The sequence below is a fragment of the Malaya genurostris genome, chromosome 3 (genome assembly GCF_030247185.1).
Source record: "Malaya genurostris strain Urasoe2022 chromosome 3, Malgen_1.1, whole genome shotgun sequence".
NCBI lineage: Eukaryota > Metazoa > Arthropoda > Insecta > Diptera > Culicidae > Malaya > Malaya genurostris.
The window spans coordinates 79,988,080-80,008,980 of NC_080572.1; the positions used below are offsets into that span (position 1 = coordinate 79,988,080).

The 20,901-nt window shown below is 37.0% G+C and overlaps 1 protein-coding gene across 3 annotated transcripts in view; it reads right to left on the reverse strand.

Annotated features, from left to right (window-relative positions):
- Window positions 1-701: 701 nt before the first annotated feature.
- LOC131437165 (LIM/homeobox protein Lhx9-like) overlaps window positions 702-20,901 on the reverse strand; it is a 301,131-nt gene continuing 280,931 nt past the window's right edge. For all 3 annotated transcript variants that reach the window (XM_058606335.1, XM_058606334.1, XM_058606333.1), the window contains one exon: window positions 702-5,983. In XM_058606335.1, coding sequence (XP_058462318.1) covers window positions 5,633-5,983 — 351 coding nt within the window. In that variant the 3' untranslated portion in view covers window positions 702-5,632. The remainder of the gene's footprint in view (window positions 5,984-20,901) is intronic.

The following is a 20,901-nucleotide window of genomic DNA, read 5'->3' on the forward strand; positions in this document are numbered from 1 at the left end:
TTCTGAACAATAAAATTTTTAATCGAAACATAACATAAACCAATTTCTCGTTTTATGCATCTTAAATTTCTATTTTATTTCTGACGTATTTAGTATGGCTTGCGATTAGGACAGATTAGTGCCTGACAGCCATTATTCATGGAAAGTTCAACTGTTTTTCATTTTACCCAGAAACAATCAAATTGAACAAATTATAAACGATAGAGAGCGGTTCCAATTGGACGGTATCACACTCGACACATTTTGTTACACATTGAAGTGTAACAAAATGAGCCAAAATTTTACCGCCAGTAAGTATTAAAATAAAAAAAGGAAATCATCTACAAAAAGTAAATCGCTGGAATTGATTTTTTTGAACGAAACAGAAATTTCATTTTGTATATGTGTTTTTAACTTATTCAAAACAATGCTCAAAAGTCATCATTTAAAATTGTCAAATTCTAAATATTTTTATTCTTTTCACACTTCGATTGTCAAGATAAGCCATTTTAGTTGAGAGCACGTAACTATTTTCGGTTTTCCTCAGTAGGGTAGGTCTCCTGTGCGATTCATTCTGAACTGCTATGGAGCGATTCTAGTTCCATTTGAACTGCTATAAGTGGGTAAAAAGAAAAAGACTTTTTTCTAGGTTGGTATGATCGTCAGTGACATCTGTGCCAAGTGTCAAGTCAAAATATTAATTAGTGTTTAGTATACGTCTGTCTTTCTGAAGTATTATATAAAAGCGGAATCGGCGATTTTTACAATGAATGAAATTATTGAACAAAGAAGTTCCACTAAATTTTGTGTGCGGAATCAAATTTCTGGTGCCGAAACGTTCAGAATGTTGCAAAAGGCCTTCAGTGAGAATTGTATGTAGCGAGCAAGTGTTTTTGATTGGGACAAGTTGTACAAAGAGGGTCGCGAACGCACCACGTCCAGGATGTAAAAAATCAAGGTAATGTTGACAGTTTTCTTTGATTGTCGATGTGTCGAGCACTCCGAATTCCTTCCGACCGGCCAAACTGTCAACAAGGAATACTATTTGTGTGTTATGCGTCATTTGCGCGAAGCTATTGGAAAAAAGAGATCAGAATTATGGGCCGACAACTCTTGGTTTTTGCACCACAATAATGCACCGTCGCATACTGCATTGATTCTTTGTGATTTTTTCACCAAAAATTCAACTAATATCGTTCCGCATCCACCGTATTCGCTCGATTTAGCTCCGTGTGACTTCTGGCTATTCAAACTGGAATATCCTTTAATTATCTCATCAATATTTAATATAATCGTATGCTCTTCTTTCCTTATATGCCCTCATATAAGGAGTGTATCGAAAATAAGCTATCCACATATATTTATGTTGTACGCATGTATTTGTGATGGTTTTTATGCTCAGATCACAGCATGCTGTGCGTTTGGCTGTCAGCTTTCGTTTGTTTACTTGTTTGTGCGGTTAAAATTCTGCATTTTCAAAATGTCGCGTATTGAAAAGGAAGTGAAAATTAAGGTTCTGGACACGTGGCTAAGTGAGAAGGGTATTACTATGCGAAAATTGGCGAAGCAGTTTGGAATTCATCATGCCGGTGTTAAAACCTTCATTAATAAGTTTGGGAACACTATTCTTTAGATGAGCTACCAGGAAGAGGCAGAAAACCCGGTTCTTCCAACCCGAAACTGGACCAGAAAGTGGTATCTCTAATCACGAAGAACAAATCAATGTCAATACGTGATTTGGCCAAAAAATCAGGAACGAGAGTCGGTCCAGAGTCCAGCGTATCAAGAGGCGAAATCACCTGAAGACCTACAAGAAGCAGAAAATTTCGAAATAAAGTGTAGAACAGAAGAAGCGAGCTGCAACAAGGGCCCGGAAATTGCCTTCGCGTCTTTTGCAGTGTACGGATGCATGCCTTTTGATGGACGATAAAAGGAGGACTCAAAAACCCTTCCAGGTCCACAATACTTTACTGTCGTCGTTGGGGAGGATATGAGCGATGCGGGCAGGTCGATTCAAATGAAGAACTTCGGTCGAAAGGTACTGGCATGGCAAGCAATATGTTCCTGTGGTTTGAAGTCAACCATTTTTTACACTATTGGAACTATAAATGCCGAAATCTATCGATCTGAGTGTCTCCAGAAGAGATTGCTGCCTTTATATAAGAATCATAGTACACCTTCACTGCTTTGGCCGGATTTAGTGTCGGCTCACTATGCCAAAACCACTCTCAATTGGCCTGCGGAAAAGGGTATAAATTTCGTTGAGAAAAATATTAATCCACCAAATTGCCCTCAGCTTCGACCCATCGAACGTTACTGGGCAATCGTGAAGAGAATTTTCAAGACGACTGGCAAGGCAGCTGGGAACATGCAGGAGTTCAAAAAAAATTTGGACTCAAGCGTCCAAAAAATGCGATGCAACACTTGTCCGGAACTAGATGAAGAGCGTTCGATTAAAAGTTCGATTATTCGTGAAGGATTAACTTAAATTTCATCCGGTTTTCATTATTCTCAAGTTTAACCTGGTACAATAAAGGATCAATTTTTAGTTTGAATAAAATATCGTTTTTTATCATAATTTGAGAGAAAAATTTGTGGATAGCTTATTTTCGATACACTCCTTACCCAATGAATTATATATCTTCGTTTTTAACGTTATTCCGATAGAAATATAGGACATAGTGAAATATGTATTACCTTATATTCGTATTGTATAATCGTACGAATTGCTAAGACAAGGTCGGTTCCATCATAAGAAATTTTGTTCACTATGAACCGAGCGCCTCTCAACTTCACATAAAAATGGTTTTCAATCTTCCTTGTATTACATTACACAACTGAACAATATATGACATTTAGCACGGTTTAAACCACGAATATCGAATTTGCTTCGAATAATCAGAAAAACAAGATTCGAGAATTCGTTAGTATCGCTAAAAATAGTACATAACAATTCAATATTCCAATTTATAATTTGAAACAAAACTAAAGTTTTACTTTCCATTTAAATTTCCTTAAAATGGAGTACTTCTGCTTTCATTCATATGATTAATTTGTCGATCTTTCTGCCCTAGAATCTATTGTCGTTTTCGTTTTTAAATTGCACTACACCGGTGTAGCGAAAGGTGCACTGAATCCGTTCGTTTTTGCCAATTGCACTACACCAGTGCTACACTTTTTCTGCACCGATACCACTGGTGTAGCACTCATCAAAAGTTTGGTGTAGCTCTGTGCAATGGAATCGTTTATTGTAGTCAATGGTTACTGTTTATGTTTTCGTCAGTTTTGTTCGTTTATTCATGCCTCAGTGTAGCACTGCACCGGTGTAGTGCAAATTAAAAACGAAAACGCCATATGGCATGCTGTGCACCAGAGCACTTCTTACAGTCTTTCTAGTAGGCCTCATAAAGTTGAAATTGAAAAGGTGTAAGACAAAAACGATTGGCATAAAACTGACTTCATTTGATTTTACCCTTGTAGCTAAGTCTGAAGTGCAAATATGACACAACCACCAGTGATGTTCCTCCATTGAAATTTCATCTGGTGGAAAATGCGTTTAAAAGGTGACAACATTTTGTTAGTTCCAACATTTGCAGCAACTCACTTCTAAGAAAATACGATGATGTACAGAGCATATAGAACAAAGTTTTAGAATTTAGTAGATATTCTAAAAATGTTTTTATCATTATGATTTTAACATAATTTTATTTTGATCAAGATATTTTGATTTTTCAAGGCATGTTGAAATAAACATTATTGAAATGAAGTACAACATACTGGCACAGACTAACAGACAGGAAACTCAAATTTGATTCTTCAATCATTTTAACGGTCATTTCGAATATTCCATTATTTGGGACAGTACTCACATGTGTCATGATGGCGCCACGTTACCCTATCAAAAACATCATGTCTGTCATCTAGACTGTCTTTATTTTTTTCATTTACCAACAGAGTTGCCATTCATACAGAATTACCTGTAATGTATTGATTTGTATACGTCCATGCGAATTTCATGCAGGATACAGATTTAATACATATTGCCAAAGATAAACTGAAGATTACAATGTTCCATACGTTTCATTGAAAAATGTTGGGTCAGTAATCGTGAACCAGTTGGTTCAGTAATAATGTAATTTTATTGACCCTCCGTTAACAAGCGTCGACTAGTTCCGACAAAATGCCATGGAAACAATACAAGTTAGAAAGGAAGCACACATATGTTTACATTCAACATATAATGATTTCTTGCCACAACTGATGCTTCATGGGATGAGGCTATAACAAACTAAATAAATTCTAGACAATGGTTCTAAGTAGTTTTCACTTTCTTATTCTAAGAATCACTGATATAAAGCGAAATTTCTCAATATCGTTCATACTGTAACTTGATATTTTTCCAAACATAAACAATCATTGTCATAGTTACGACGCATCTAGTGATCAGACACTTGTTGTTTTGCTTCAAAATACTCAAATTGACAGTGAACCGAGCTCATCGAGGGGTCCTATTCAAATGATACCTAAGAAATCGCAGACTACTCTATCTTGAGTTTATCTTTGATATTGCCTAAACTATATACATAATTGCGCCTACTTCTCATCCTCCAACTCAATAAAAAATCGAACCCGTTTTGTTACAATATTTACTTGCTTCTGGTCTGCCGCCACTTAATTTCGGGTGAAAACTACCAACACAATAAAAAATAGTCTAGATGAACAAATTTGAGTCGAATAAATGGTTACCCTCCAACATCAAGAAAAAGTTAAATATATTATCAACGTAATCCAATAAATCATTGTGACGATTCATTTTCAAATATTTTGATGAAATCAGGCATCCCTGCAAGCAGCTGATCGGTGTTGACAAACGAGGGGAAACCAACTAGTAAAAAAACTTTTACATAACACAAGGGGTGTACAGATAGTAAATAGTTCGCGCAGTACAATATAGGTGGAACTAGTGCATCACGAAAAATAATTTTTATTAGAATTTACTCATACTGTCATGTCTGTTAGTCTGTGATACTGGTTCACATTTAGGTTTCCTGGTTTGAAACATTCTGTCAATATTGCTATACATAGCAAATTATGTAAAACTTCCGACCTGATGAGAAATCAGAAATTCAAGGCCTAAATGTCTTCACTAAGCAGATTACCCTTCGCATGAATTTTATTTGCTAAGATCAGAATTAATCCACTAGAATCTGTTTTATTTTGTGAGCATTTGTTTGTGAGTATCCAAAATTCAGATGCACAACAACATCGTTCATAAAAATATACATTAGAATCTCCCCACATATTTGCGAAACCTATGAATTATTTGTGAATTGAAATGAAGTTTTACGTTGAAACGACGAGATTTCTTTTTTGTGAAAACTGGTTTGAATTTCACAATTCAAAATGATCATTGTGAATGATTCTAACGGTTGTTATGTTTAACGTCGATTTTGATCAAATATTCATCCGATACCATTGATTATAATATGCGAATTGATAATATTGAAGAATTGTTTCTGAGGATTGCAATTGTAAAAAATAAGTTTGTTTCAGGTTAGGTGCATCTCTCATCTGTCTGTTTTAATCAAGTGAAATAATGAAAAACGCGCAGCAAACGCTATTAGGTGGCCTCACAGAATCATGGTGCTGGGCGTCATTGGGAGGATGGGGTTTCAAATGTTTCGGAGTCGGGACTTCCGTAGCCGCTAGAGCCATCGTCTCTGTGGGGACCTAGATTACTGGGATGATGCTGTTGCTGTGCTGAATTTTGCGGATGGTTGGCGCTTGCAGGTTGCTGAGAATGTTGCGGTGATTGCTGGGGTTGTGGCTGATGGTGTGATTGGTGATTGGTTGGTGCTGATGGAGTCTGCGGCTGCGGGGGACCCTGTGGTAGTTGTTGCTGCTGTTGCCCGAGTCCCAATTTGTCTGCTACGTATGCAGATCGATTAATGGCTGGCGGCAGACGTCCGCTGCCAGTAGTACTGATGAGACTTTCTCCGGCTGGCTGCAGGGAAATGGATAGAAGAGAGAAAAAAAGAAAGAGAGTTAGATTAATTAATTGTGAAAAATGTCCCCAGCGGACAAGGGCGTGAAAGACAAGGAAAGCAACATGATTCAGAGGAAGAAGGTTGGATCGTAGGATGTTCAGAGTGAGTGAGCTTCAAACGAACAAGCAGGAAAAAAAGTTGAATATCTTTTTTCGCAAAAAATTAATTAACTTTAGCTAATTAAACATCGTAGAGGAGAAAAGTTTTTGTTTTTTAATTCGCAACTCGCTCTCGATGCTGCATGATGTCAGTGCGAGAGGATGTAGAGCCTTTCTTTCGGCGAGCACTTCTTTGCTTTTTTCGCGACCTCGAGTACACTCGGTTCGGTTTCATCTTGGACCCAGCCATAGTTTTTATGCCATCCTGCTACGGAAGGCTGTATTTTACGCGTTGTTGCAGATTTCATCAACTGGTCTAGAAATGAAAAATGAAAATAAGACCTTCCAATTATATCAAACCCTCGCCGAAACTGACGAGTCTGCGATCACGCTGAAAGTAAGACGGAAGTGCAAAAAAGCATATACGTGAAATTCACTCCTGTTGTTTTCGTTGCTTACTCCCGCGCTGCTATTTGCCGTGCCTCTAATTATAATTTTTTAATTATCTGGAAAAGATTAAAGATGCGGAGGCAAAGTTATTATCCTTTTTATAATTAATTTTCTTTGTTCCAGGCTTGATATTTTTCTTGACTTGTAGTGACTGTGCCTTGCGGATGCCGGCTGATGGACCGTGCTTGTTGCAACGAAATAAAAAAAGGTCTAATTAAATTTAACGCTATGCCGCGAATTACTCCCACGACCTCTGATGAACCATTTATCATTCACGCATGCTGGCGAAGTTTGTATCAGACAAATTAGTAAAATTTAAATGTGTTTTGTGACTTTTATTAAAATTTTGATTTTCGCATTTCTCATCCGAAGAAAAGTTTTTCAAATCTGTCACTTGGCACTTTTTTACAGTATATGGATTGTATGTGTCTGTATACGTGGAATAACTTCACTTATGTTGCTAAGACAAAAAAAAAGAAATCCGCAGATGTTTAGTCAATGACAATATGTATTCGAATTTCTGTGTAAGCTTTCTCTTGGCAAACGGTGTATTTTACTACAATCTTGCTTTCCTAGCTGCTTACTAGCACTAAAGACTGTCCCAGAAAGTATGGACGCACTTTGATTTCGCTGTAAATAATTCACAAGTGTTAATTTTCAAATTTTATTCGATATACTGATAATATTAGACTACAACAACAGAATATTATTCTCAACATTTGCTACTTAGCCATTGTAGACTAGCTGGCGCACCTTCTTGCGAACGTTCCTCATTAAATTCCGTACAGACTTCTTGGCGACAAGTGTTGACACTTTTTTCCAATCTTTTTCGAACTGTTGAATGGTTTCGGCTGCCGAGACATGTTTCCTAAGATGTGCCTTTGTTAATGCCCAAAATTCCTCAATTGGTCGAAGTTGTGGACAATTTGGTGAATTCATGTCTTTTGGGACGAAAGTGACATTTTTCGAGTAGCGGCAAGAAGCAAGATCTGATCAGAAGACAACAGGATCCTTGTGGCTTCGAATCATAGGTAGAAGTCGTTTTTGTAAACATTCCTTGATGTATATTTCGCTGTTCATTGAAGCAGTGGTGATGAAGGGTTTCGAAATCTTACCGCAGCTACAAATTGCTTGCCAGACCATAGCTTTCTTACCAAATTTATCGACTTCAATCGATGTCTCGGACTGGTTTAACACTTGCCCTTCTCGCACCGTATAATGTTGTGGTCCCGGCAAGGATTTGTAATCGAGTTTCACGTAGGTTTCGTCGTGCATGATTATGCAGTTCAAATTTCCAGTAAGAATCGTATTGTACAGCTTTCGAACCCTCGGCCTGATCGATGCTTCTTGTTTCGGACTACGTTTTGGTTGTTTCTGCTTCTTATAGGTTCGAAGATTCAAACGTTCTTTAACACGAAGAACATTTGACTTCGAAGTGCCCACTTTTTTGGCCACATCCCGAACTGAAACCTCCTTCTTTTGCTCGAACGCCTTCAGTATACGTTTATCCAGCTCACCGAACTTTATGATTGGCTTTTTCACTTACTCCTTCCATTTTTGCTATCTTTCTCAGTGATACTCCGCGTTCTGTGTACCATTTGTACACAATTTTTCTGCTGAAAGTCCATGCATTTCGAAACAAACTAATGAAAACGAATAAACAACTGCACAAGAGGTTAGAGAAGAGTGTAAACAACAGGACGCAGCCATAAAAATTGACAGATTCTGAACAAATGTGAAATGGCAGAGGTTTTTGGTTGCGTCCATACTTTCAAAGACAGTCTTTAAGAATCCATCCACGTCAGGACTCGAAGATACGACGACTGGCTTGCAAGTTCTGCGTCCTTCAAGGAAGACCGGGGCTGGCTGGCCGAGTTTCGAGTTTTACTTTCGAAATTTCTGTACTCATTTTGCTTAGACTTTTTGCCTTTCTCTAATAGAAAGGTTATGCAATCACTATGATAACCGACTTTTTAATCGTGGCCCGGAGGGCCCAGTGTCGTATATCATTCGACTCAGTTCGTCGAGTATTCAAAACGTCTGTGTGTGCGCACGCACGATTGTGTGTACGTAACGTGTTTTTGCACTAACTTTTCTCAGAGATGGATGAACTGATTTTCACAAACTTAGATTGAAATGAATGGTCTTGTGGTGTCATACAAAATTCCTGAATATTGTTTGAATCCGAATTCCGGAAAATGAAAATATGTGTATTAACTTTTCTCGGAGATGGCCTAATCGATTTCCACAAAATAAGATTGAAATGAAAGTTTCATAGACAATTCTTGATTATTTACTCATTTTTCTTGAAGATGGCGTAACCGATTTTTACAAACTTAGGTTCAAATGAATGGTCTCATGGTTCCATACAAAAATATGAATTTTAGCTGAATCCGAATTCCGGTTCCGGAATTACAGAACTAAGAGTGTTAAACATTTAAAGCGCAGTTATATAGATCAGTGATGCAAAACATGACACATGATAACTTGATGGGGGCTCAAATTAGTTCCGATCGATATGCTTTGTGAGTTGACGGCCAAACGTATCCCATCCGGCTATACCAGTCCCCAGCTTCCATGAGATGTGGAAGTGAGTTTCTCTTCAAAGTTTTTGTTATTAATTATGGTAATTCGGTATTCAGTGACCAGCATAACCAAAAATAATTCGTATGTCTATGGATTAGTATGCCGAATAAATTGAAATTGTTTTGAGCCCAACGTTGAAGATTTTTTGGTATCGTCATCTTCTATGACGGTTTGAATTTTGAAAACTCATCCCCCTGTAATTTCAAAATTAGAAGTCGGAATCAGTTAAAATTTACCAATTTTGTAAGGAACCACATGTTTATTTTAATTTGATTTTTTGTTTATTAAATGCGTTTTAGTCTTCTTTTGTTCATTTAATTTCATTATATATATCATTATGTAGTTCCGGAACCAGAAGTCGGATACAAATGAAATTCAGACACTTTATAAGGGAGCATAGGACTGTTTATATGAGTCTGAGTTTGTAGAAATTAGTTAGGCCATCTCTGAGAAAAAGAATGAATTTATATTTCGCACACAAATTTGCTTATCTCACCCAAATTAACTTCTTCGAATGGTATAAGGGTGTAAGAAGCTGTGTTATCTCAGCAATTATTGCTGCAAGCCTGGTCTTGTCTGTAGCTTTGGTTCCGGAGCTAGATGTTAGTTGAACGACCACATAAAATGTTTCTATTACATTATTATCCTAATGTTTCGTCTTCCACTTGTCAGTGCATAACAGATTCCGTTAAACTGTTTTGCCACCTAACAGTTCATGATAAACCGTAAAGACGTGAAGTTACTGTTACTTGCAGCACTCTTTTGGTGCTTGTACCGAACTGCAATGTTTTCGCAGATGTACCGAATGATCCCAAAATTCACAAATCTGTAGCATATGGTTTCATTTTAATGTTTCGTCTTCGATACCTTAATGCATAACAGTTTAAATTGAGTTTCCCCGCATAAAAATAACTTGAATGGATATTATTCTCACGGCATAGAAATAGTTTTTTTTAAATAACTATTTATTGGGATATGAGTTAAAATTAAATTATTAAGATTTAAATTGGGTGTTCAGCCACAAGTGATGACTTTTCAGCCCTATATATATATATATATATATATATATATATATATATATATATATATATATATATATATATATATATATATATATATATATATACAAGGTGAGATGAAAAAACTGCAACCAACTTCAGACTGCTGTCATTTCTAAACCGCTCGTCCCACAGCTGTCAGATTTATTCTAGTGACAGCTCATTATATTATTTACAAGCGCACAAAAGCATTTTGGTGGGAATTTTTCAGAAAAAAAGTTATTTGTGATGGAATTCAAGTGTGATAGTGTGATTGCTTTGCATTTGGCTGGAAAACCACAAGTGGCTATCGTTAGAGCCCTCCAGCATTTAAAAGTGAATAAATCTTTTGTGTCTCGTACCATCGCTCGTTACCGTGATACTGGTAGCGTAGCCCGACGTCAAGGAAGTGGACGAAAAAAAACAGCAACATCGGCAGAAATGGTTCGAAAAGTGAAGAAGCGAATTGAACGAAATCCGCGTCGCAGTGGACGAAAAATGGCTCGTGAGCTGAACATATCGCAATATGCCATTCGGCAAATATTGAAAAATGAGCTTGGACTAAAGCCATTGAAGTTCCAAAAAGTGCAAGATCTTACTGATGCGCAAAAAAAAGTTAGACTCGAAAAAGCTAAAGAGTTGCTTCGCTTGGCCGAAAGTGGTGAACTGCCGAATTTGGTTTTCTCCGATGAGAAACCATTCGTTATCCAGCAGTTTGTAAACAAACAAAATGATCGTGTTTACTTGCCAGAGAGGTCAGCTGAAAATTTGCAACTTCGGTTGGCCACCAGAACTCAAAAGCCGGCCATGGTGATGGTGTGGGCCGCCATAACAGCCGATGGTCGCTCGCCGCTCGTATTCATCGACCGTGGGGTCAAAATAAATGCGCAAATCTATCGCGAAAATATTTTGGAGGGAGTTCTGAAGCCCTGGGCACGCAAACATTTCGGCCGCAGACCTTGGACATTCCAACAGGACTCAGCACCATCGCACTCAGCACGCGCCACCCAAGAATGGTTAAGAAATGAGGTTCCTCGCTTCATTTCCACCGCACAATGGCCACCAAAATCTCCGGATGCCAATCCGTTGGACTATTGTGCCTGGGGTATTTTGGAAAGCAAGGTTGGCACTAAAAAATACCAAAGTGTCGATCATCTCAAGCAAGCGCTTCGCCGAGAATGGGACAAAATACCGCAGAGCCACTTTCGGGCAGCGTGTGACGGTTTCATTGGCCGTTTGAAGGCCATAGTTCGTGCCAAAGGTGGCCAATTCGAACAAATCTAAACCGATTCTCAAATTTGATGTTATTTCCGACATTTTTTGCTTTCATTCAATAAAATTTAAAAAAAAAATGAAAAAATTATGGCGTTTTACTTTGTTGCAGTTTTTTCATCTCACCTTGTATATATATATATATATATATATATATATATATATATATATATATATATATATATATATATATATATATATATATATATATATATATGTATATATATATATATGATTTGGTTGTTACCATGAGGACATCATTTGCTTCCGCATAGAAATAGTTAAACCTATCGTTACATTGGCATATTTATTATTTCAATGACTTTTCGGAGTGTTTGTTCTGATTACTATACCCTTGAGGGACATGGTGGTCACGTAAATAGAAGGAAAAAGCCGTAGTAACATTGGCGTAGTTCCATTTAAAATTTTAATGAAGTTTTCTTTTTATTCCTCAAACATTTTTTTGTTGGAGAAGAACAGTTCACCATTAAATTTGTCATGCTTGGCAATGCCTAGCAACTATGTGTCAGCTCTGATGCAAGTTAATTCAGTGTTTTCGCTATATCCGGATGGAATTTACATTGTTTCTGTTAGTACTTAAATGAGTGAATGTTTATATGACCTGTTTCAGTTTAATTATTATTCAGATCTTATCGCTACAAAGCCATTTATTCTTACATCCTCTTCTCAGTGTAACTGATTGGACTGGTTAAAACAACATTTTAATATTCTACAATTTGGAAGGAATTGGCTTTGACAGCATGATTAACAATGCAATGCCTTTTCTCATCAAAATGCTCAACATGGTGAGAATTGGGTACTATTAAATCTCTTGCTCTGGCCGGTGGTGTGGAAGGCATCAACAAAAGAATTTGTAATTAAATTTTTGGGTCAAGTAATTTCCCGTTTAAATTTTTATTGTCACTCGGGGTGAGAAGAGGATTGCGAAAGCTCTACGCATAGCAGTAGCACGAGTAGTCCCTTCGCAGTGGTAGTAAATCATTTCCAGCTGGTGACTTCTTGAATGGACCATTCTTCTACACTGTTTCACATATTTTTGGAGCCCGCAAGAAGTTTGACGCAAGAAACATTGAAACAAATTGAATGGCGTCGTCTCGCTTTCGTATCCAATCATGCTTCGGTTGTTCCACTGCTTCTTCCTTATTCAGCCTTCACCCACGACCCGTGTGCTTTGCCTGAGTTCCGTCTGGTGTAATGGAAGGATACGGCGAGTCGTAACGAGTGAAAATTCAACAACTTTCCTACACGTATAATAAAAAGAATGATTTCATGAACCCATTTTCTTGGAGCATAATGTTTGCTCCCTGTCGAGGTGGGTGGTAAACTGTTGATTTGCTTTATTGTAATTGATCTCGTGAATGGATTTAGTTAAAAAAAACTTATAGCAAACTTATGTATTATGAAATAATATGTTTTGAAACGAAATTGATAATGATGTAACATACTAGTACTCGAACTACTTGCTAATTGAAACGCATCATTTAAGTATAATATAGTAATTTCGAAAGCTAGTTATATCTATTGGTGATATTCTAGCCATTTTCGCATTTATTTTTACTAACTGATCATTCTAAGGTCATCTAAGGATTCGCTCTGGTTAATCCGCACATTATTAACGTGCCAAATCTTATTCTATTTCTTTAAAACTGTTGATGCATGTAGCGTAGAAGTTCCCTTTTCTGTACAGCATATTTTTCCAGAGATAAACTGATTTAATTTTACGCTTCATCTGCTCACAATCCTTAAAAATACTAATCAATAACAAATAATCTGGTCTCGATGAATGAACAGTCAAATCAATTTATTTTTCAAGACCCTTTTATGGTTATTCGGTGGGGCGGTATGGTATACGCACCCTTCCATCGCGAGTGGCCAGATGCTACAGGGAAAGCCTACTTCAGTATGCATTACTCTTTCTTTTGACTGCACAATATTGTATTCTCTGAAACTATAGGAGAGCTGTGTTTAATGTATTATAATGTACTCGCATTCCCGTGTAAATCTGATTTGTATAAATAATACAAAATGTTGTAGATAAGTGTTTTACCTTTCTCATAATGAGAGACTATAAAATCACTGTGAAAACCGACTTTTGAATCGTGACCCGGAAGGCTGAGTGTTATCATAAATAAAATAAACCTAGATTCCCCAGTGTAATAGTACTGTAGTTGAGCAACTCTTGACACCAAAAGCGCCGTCTAGTGTAGAATGGGTGCGTAAAGTTGCCTGCGCATTTAACACAACCGCAGTAGCTAATGGAAAAAAGTACACCCGTTTCTCACTTGAAGCGCTGTCAGTGTCACCGTACAGTAGGAAATCTATGTTTACTTAATTTATGGTGTTATATACCGTCGACATCAGCAAATGTCAGTGAGTGTGATAAATATTCGATTTCCGGTTCCAGAATTACAGGGTGATACAGGGTCCGCCATCTAACTTTTTTATTGAAATAGCGGTTATTTCGACATTGGTAACCTTAATGTCACTTCTGATTTGACAGCAACTTAGTATTATCCTTCCGCTGAACGAAAATGGTTGTGTATACGCTTGAGTAACGCGTGAAAATAGTGCAGTTTTACTTTGAAAATCAGCTTGAAGAAGACGCCGATTTTTGCCAAAAAATCATCTTCTCGGATGAGTCACATTTTCATCTCGGCGGGTATGTTAATGAGCAAAATTGTCGCATCTGGGGGACGGCAAACCCGCAAGTTATCATGGAGAAGCCGATGCATCCTCAGATAGTGACGGTTTGATGCGGATTTTGGTCTGGCGGCATCATTGGGCCATCTTCGAAAATGAGGGAAGACTTGGACAACATTTGGTTCCAACAAGACGGCGCTCCGTGCCACACAGCCAACGCTACGATCGATCTTCTGCGCACAGTCTTCGAAGATCGAATTATCAGTCGAAATTCGGATGCCGTTTGGCCGCCTCGGAGCTGTCTATTATCTTTGGGAGGCTGCCAAAGATAAGTGCTATGTGGACAAGCCAGAGACAATTCAAGCCTCGAATGACAACATTCGTGCAGCCATAGCTGAAATAAAGCTGCATACAATCGAAAATGTACTAAAAAACTGGACCGACCGTATGGCGTACTGTAAGGCCAGCCGAGGCAGCGTTTGAATGAAATTATATTCCACAATTAACCGGAAGGATTGTACTTTAATATGAAAAAATAAATTTTGAAATCGAATGAACCGTTTGTGTTTTATTGCATGTTTAAAAAGAGTTACATGGCGGACCCTGTATGTGTTAAATAATGAAAATGATGTCACACACTTTTCTTTAAGATGGCTGAACCGATTCCCACAATCTTAGATTAAACTAAAAGGCCCTAAGGTTTGTTTGTTTGTTTTATTTTATTATCGGCTTTGATCGTTTACGGTCATTCACTGCACAGTATGTCTTAAGGTAATTAGCATAAAAATGTCAATTTCAAGAGTTTTTTTTCTCATAAGTGACCAACTGATGAGTAGAGAATTTTTTTAAACTGGCCAACAAATTTCTGTTGTTTGCAGATCAAGACAGTCGACAGTCAAACAAACTCATATCAGTAACACCGGTACACTGAAACCTCAATTTACGCGCTAAGTCGTAAATTTTATTTCGCGTAAACTAAATAAAACTGATTCGAATGGTCATTGATCGCATTAGGTTTTAATAAATAAGGTCTCATAAATCAGAGTATGTTTAGTCTGATGAAGTTTCCTTCTGAAGCTTTCTGACCCTATGTGTGGGGTTGGGAATCGAACCCAGGCGGGCTGCGTGAAAGGCATCGACTTACCCATCACACTATACCCGTCCCCAGTTGTTTATTCGTTTTCATCAGTTTGTTTCGAAATGCGTAGACTTTCAGCAGAACAACGTCGAAAAATTGTGTAGAAATGGTGCACAGAACGCGGACTGTCACTGAGAAAGATAGCAAAAATGGAAGGAGTAAATAAAAAAGCTGTGCGAAATTCAATCAGGAAGTTCGGTGAGGATAACACCATTGAGGATAAACAGAAAACGGATCGAAAAAAAGGTTCTGCAAACCCTGAGTTGGATAAACGTATACTTAAGGCGTTCGAGCAAAGGAAGAAAGTTTCATTTCGGGATGTGGCCAAAAAAGTGGGCACTACGAAGTCAAATATTCTTCGTGCTAAAAAATGTTTGAATCTTCGAACCTATAAGAAGCAGAAACAACCAAAACGTAGTCCGAAACAATAAGCATCGATCAGGCCGAGGGTTCGAAAGCTGTACAATACGATGCTCGCTTGAAATTTGAACTGCATAATCATGGACGACGAAACCTCTGGCAAGCAATTTGTAGCTACGGTAAGAATTCGAAACCCTTCATCACCACTGCTTCAACGAACAGCGAAATATACATCAAGTAATATTTACAAAAACGACTTCTACCCAACTTATAACATTCGAAGCCACAAGGATCCTGTTGTCTTTTGGCCAGATCTTGCTTCTTGCCAGTACTCGAAATCAACGGTAGAATGGTATACTACCAAAATGTCACTTTCGTCCAAAAGACATGAATCCACCAAATTGCCCACAACTTCGACCAATTGAGGAATTTTGGGCATTAACGAAGGCACATCTTAGGAGACATGTCTCGGCAGCCAAAACCATTCAACAGTTCGAAAAAGATTGGAAAAAAATGTCAAAACCTGTCGCCAAGAAGTCTGTACGGAATTTAATGAGGAACGTTCGCAAGAAGGTGCGCCAGCTAGTCTACAATGGCTAAGTAGCAAATGTTGAGAATAATATTCTGTTGTTGTAGTCTAATATTATCAGTATATCGAATAAAATCTGAATATCTAACACTTGTGAATTATTTACAGCGAAATCAAAGTGCGTCCATACTTACTGGGACAGTATTTAAATAACATAAAAAATTTAACTATGCTGAAACGCAAAAGCATCTAGGACCATCTGAGTATATTCTGAGACTATGGAAATCTGTAAGCGATATTACAAGATCCAAGAACTTGTCCTTACGAACTACATTGTGCCACAGCAAAAACTACAACGACTAATGTCTATTTTTTGTTTTCTGTTCATATGTTTAGAGCTACACATTGCTTACTTGTCTGTTTAGAGCTATCCCAAGTAGCACATGTAACTTGTCCATAAAAAATAAAAATGAAACAGATGCTGCATAATGGTCGCATGACAAACACGACGAAACAAGTCGTATTATGATTGTTACAATGGAGTCGAAATGGTGTTACGAATTAACATCTCATCATACTAAGTTACTATAAGTTCCAACGTAACTAACTCTCACGACGTGCTCGCATTGACTGTTTTTAGTCGCCAAATGGTCACCGTAACAAAATGTGACCATGAAAAAGCGACACACTATAAGACAAAGTTAAGTAATGATTTCATATCGGTTACCGTATTCGTTGTGATGCAACAAAGAAATACAATTACAGTGTCGGTTGAAAGCTTTCGTACATTATCCCGGACAATAATATTAAAACAATAAGTAGAATAAGTAGAAAATTCCTTTAGTTAAAAAAATTGGCTAATGTTAAATCTGCGCTTACACGCAAATTTTTTGCCGGTACATGTGCGAAGCAAACTTGTTTCATTTTGGGAAGTACAATCGCACTAGCAGAGAGAATATTTCTACACTTTGTCACGGCAGAGTATGCATGGAAAAACTTATGCCAATGGCTACCATTATGACTAGGGAATGAAATATTCATTAAATTTGAAAAAAAGTGCAATTTTTAATTATTGCGATTGGTCAACTGGTTTAACTTTGGTATATGGAAAACTAATATTAATCACATAAAAGTTCTCACTGAACACAGCTGTAAATTACATATGACGAGAATAAAAATGTGAATATTATTTTGTAAGTCGATGTTCTGAAACCCAAAATATCGAAGGCGCGTACGTTTTCAATCAGTATAATGATCAACTTCACCATAAATATCGAATAGCACTAAGATTTTGAGTAGATACAGTGAGTTTAAAGAATATTGAATTCTATATTTTAGCTCTCATTATAGGATGCCAATTTTTGGTCGTAAATGTTGAATGGGAAAAACATCAACAAATTGTAACTTGACACAAACTTATATTTTCTGTTTCATTGTGACTGATGTGCGCGCTGAATCAAATCAAATATTCTCTAGTGAGAAGTTGTTTGGCAACCCTTGGTAAGTCGCACAAGCTCCGCCTCTTACGCTTTTCTGGTTACATAGCAGTTATAATGCACGCTGCAAAGTCTTCAACTTGTTCCATGAATTTGTGTCATATAAGTTACTGTCATTGAAGTGTAATAACGTGTGCTACTTGGGATATCCCAGGTATGTTCTCATCAGTGAAAAAGATCTTAATATCTACACGAGCAATCAGTAGATTATGAATAATTTTTCCAAGCAGTTTTCAGTCGTTCAAGAACTTCTGTGTAAACAGATTATAAGATGTGTAAGAGGTATACGCGGCTCCAGGAATATTTCAGTCATCCAAGGACTTCAGTGAATCACCATAGTTGTTCGTTAATACACATTTTGTTATTCTGGTATATTTTAAGGTCTGAACACCAGCAGGTTTTTGTATGGTGTAGATCAGGGGTTCCCAAACTATTTTGGGTCATGGACCCCTTTACTGAAATTAACTCAGACCTCAGACCCCCATCAACAAATTACATTGAAAATTCATTTTCTTGCTTTTTTAATATTGATGTAAAATACTTACCAATTTCTGCGAATGGTAAAAACATGGTGGTACTTTTTAGTGTCAATATTTCAAATAACAACTTATATCAAACAATAGGGGGTCAATTTCTAAACCTCGTCGACCCACATAGTCAGTTTTCGTTTACGTCGACCCCCGCAAAAAGGATATCGACCCCAAGGGGTCTATATCGACCACTTTGGGAGCCCCTGGTGTAGATCATTCATAATAAGCCTACTAATTGCATGTGGAATCACCAGTATGGACCGAAGACAATAAGTTTATTATGATGGTTTTTACACCAGTAGATCGTAAAGCTTAGAACATTCACAACAAGTTAATGATTTGCATGTGGTATCACGAGGATGGACCGTGTACAATGATCTTTTTAGTTCACTTGGGTACAGTGGTAGATCTTGAGGCCTTTACTCTAGGTAGTTTTTGGGTGAACAAGCACTTCTTCATAATTCCTCACAATGATCCCATTAATCGAATGTGATACCACAAGTGTGGAACACAAAAAAGAAACTCACTACTGTCATCGGTTACGTTGGTGGACCTTAAGGCCTATATTCAAAGGAGATTTCGGATCGGCAAGAACTTCCACAGACATCATCACAGTATGTCAATTTGCTGGATACCGCACTCAAAAGTCATGCAAAAGTCATCAGTCACGCGTTTAGAAACAGGTTTTTCTTTTCCAGAGAATTATTGGATACCCACGATCCTAACTAGTTTCTTTGAAATAAAACAATTCTGTAATGTACATTTCCTAATATTTAATTCCCTGAAGCATGTTGGATTTTTTGTTATTCGTAAAAATAAAATTTTTACGCGATTAGTAAGCTACTAGCTAGTCACATACTCCAAAATGGAGCTCACTCATTTTTCTCAGAGATTTTAACAAACTCAAATTCAAATATTCCTATACAAAATTGCTGAATTTTATCCGAGTACGGCTTTCAGCTCTGGATTTACATGGTGAAGAGTTTTTAAAATTTCAATGATGATTCCAAAAACCTATTTTTATCTATCTAGTGGGATAAAGACTCCTTTCTCATAATACTCATGAATATTACTAGAGGGATTTTTGAAAAAACCTTTTCCTTAAATTTTGAATATAAACAGAAAAGTTTGTTTGGGCATAAAATCTTTTTCAGTTTGTAATCATTTTTTTACATTGTCACGCTAAATGAAAGTTTGAAATTTCAACCACACTTCACTCTGTCGGTCCGAATTCGGAAATCGGATCCGAACAATATTCAACAGCAGCTTATGATACCATAAGACCTTTCATTTGAGTCTAAGTTTGCGAAAATCAGTTTAGGCGTCTTTGAGACAATTAAGAGAGTTCCGATTTTTTATGCTTTGGCCACTATTCTCGGTTCTTTCGTAACCGGGTACTAGGAACCGGTATAGCCGAAATCGGTTCTTTTGGCAAGCAACTAATAAAAACTATAATTTGAAACATCGGTACTGAACGAAATCTAATTGCAATCTGGCAAAACGAGACTGTAAGCCTTTTCATTTGAGCCTAACTTTGTGAAAAATTTGACCATCATTTTCGGTACTTCCGTAATCAGGAACTGGGAACTGATCCGAAATCATTTTTTTGGTCATCAACGAATAAAACACGATCAATTTAAGAAACATACGGCTAGTTCAAAGGGTCATTGTAGGTTTTACTTGTATGGAATCATACTCTTGAAATCAAAAGCGTTGTATGGAATTATGAGCTCCTTAATTTGAATCTGAGTTTGTTAAAATTGATAATTCTGGAACTTCTATGGGAAAGTAAGACCATTAATATAATTCTAAGTTGGAAAAAATTGATCCAACCATCTCCGAGAAAATCCAGTGCGTATTTTTTGCACTTACTCACTTAGACATTTTTCGATCTCGACGAACTGAATAGAATGGTACTCGATCGCATTATTGACAGTTGAAGGCTTGACAAAATAAATTTAAAATATTTGCGAGCCGTTTTTCTCAGTTTCATTCTATCTGTTAATTTTTTATGTTTCCAAAAGCACCATCTCAATTTTCGTATGACTGCGATATACACCGATTTGAGGAAAGTGCATACAGAAATAGATTCACTGTATTTAAAAACAAATAGGGCTTTAGTCGAATTCGTCGAAGTCTGATAACCCATGAATGGAATAGATCCAAAATCACTTACATTTTGGTTGGTTTGAGACCGCGGGGGTTTTTCTGCATCTGTTTGAAAGCTTAACTAATATTTTTGAGAATGTAGAAATACTTCGCTGGATAAATTGTACAACAAACATTTTTAATTCCATTTTTGGTATGTTGCTGATAAAACTACCGATAGTATGTTCACTTAAAACTGTATATTTGCTTAAAAAATCGAAATATTAGCAATTCACTTCAGCAGTAACCGAGTATCAAATGTTTTCATTTACATATGTTAGTTTTTAATTATCCGAATTTCTCTATTGGCAGCTTTTTATGCGACTTTTTATGCAAACTTTCCAAGTTTTGTGGCTTTTCTAATGCAAATTTCCAAAGTTATGCAGATTTTTTATGCGAATTTTCTAAATTAGGCGGTTTTCTTCTCTTGTCCCGAAATCTGATGTAATTTTGCAAAAAAAAAAATGTTGACTCTGGAGTTTTTGTTTCAAATAAAAATCTTTTCACGAGATAATACAGATTAACTCATAAGTCGTTGTGTACCTCACGAAGGTATATTTGAGTTTGAAT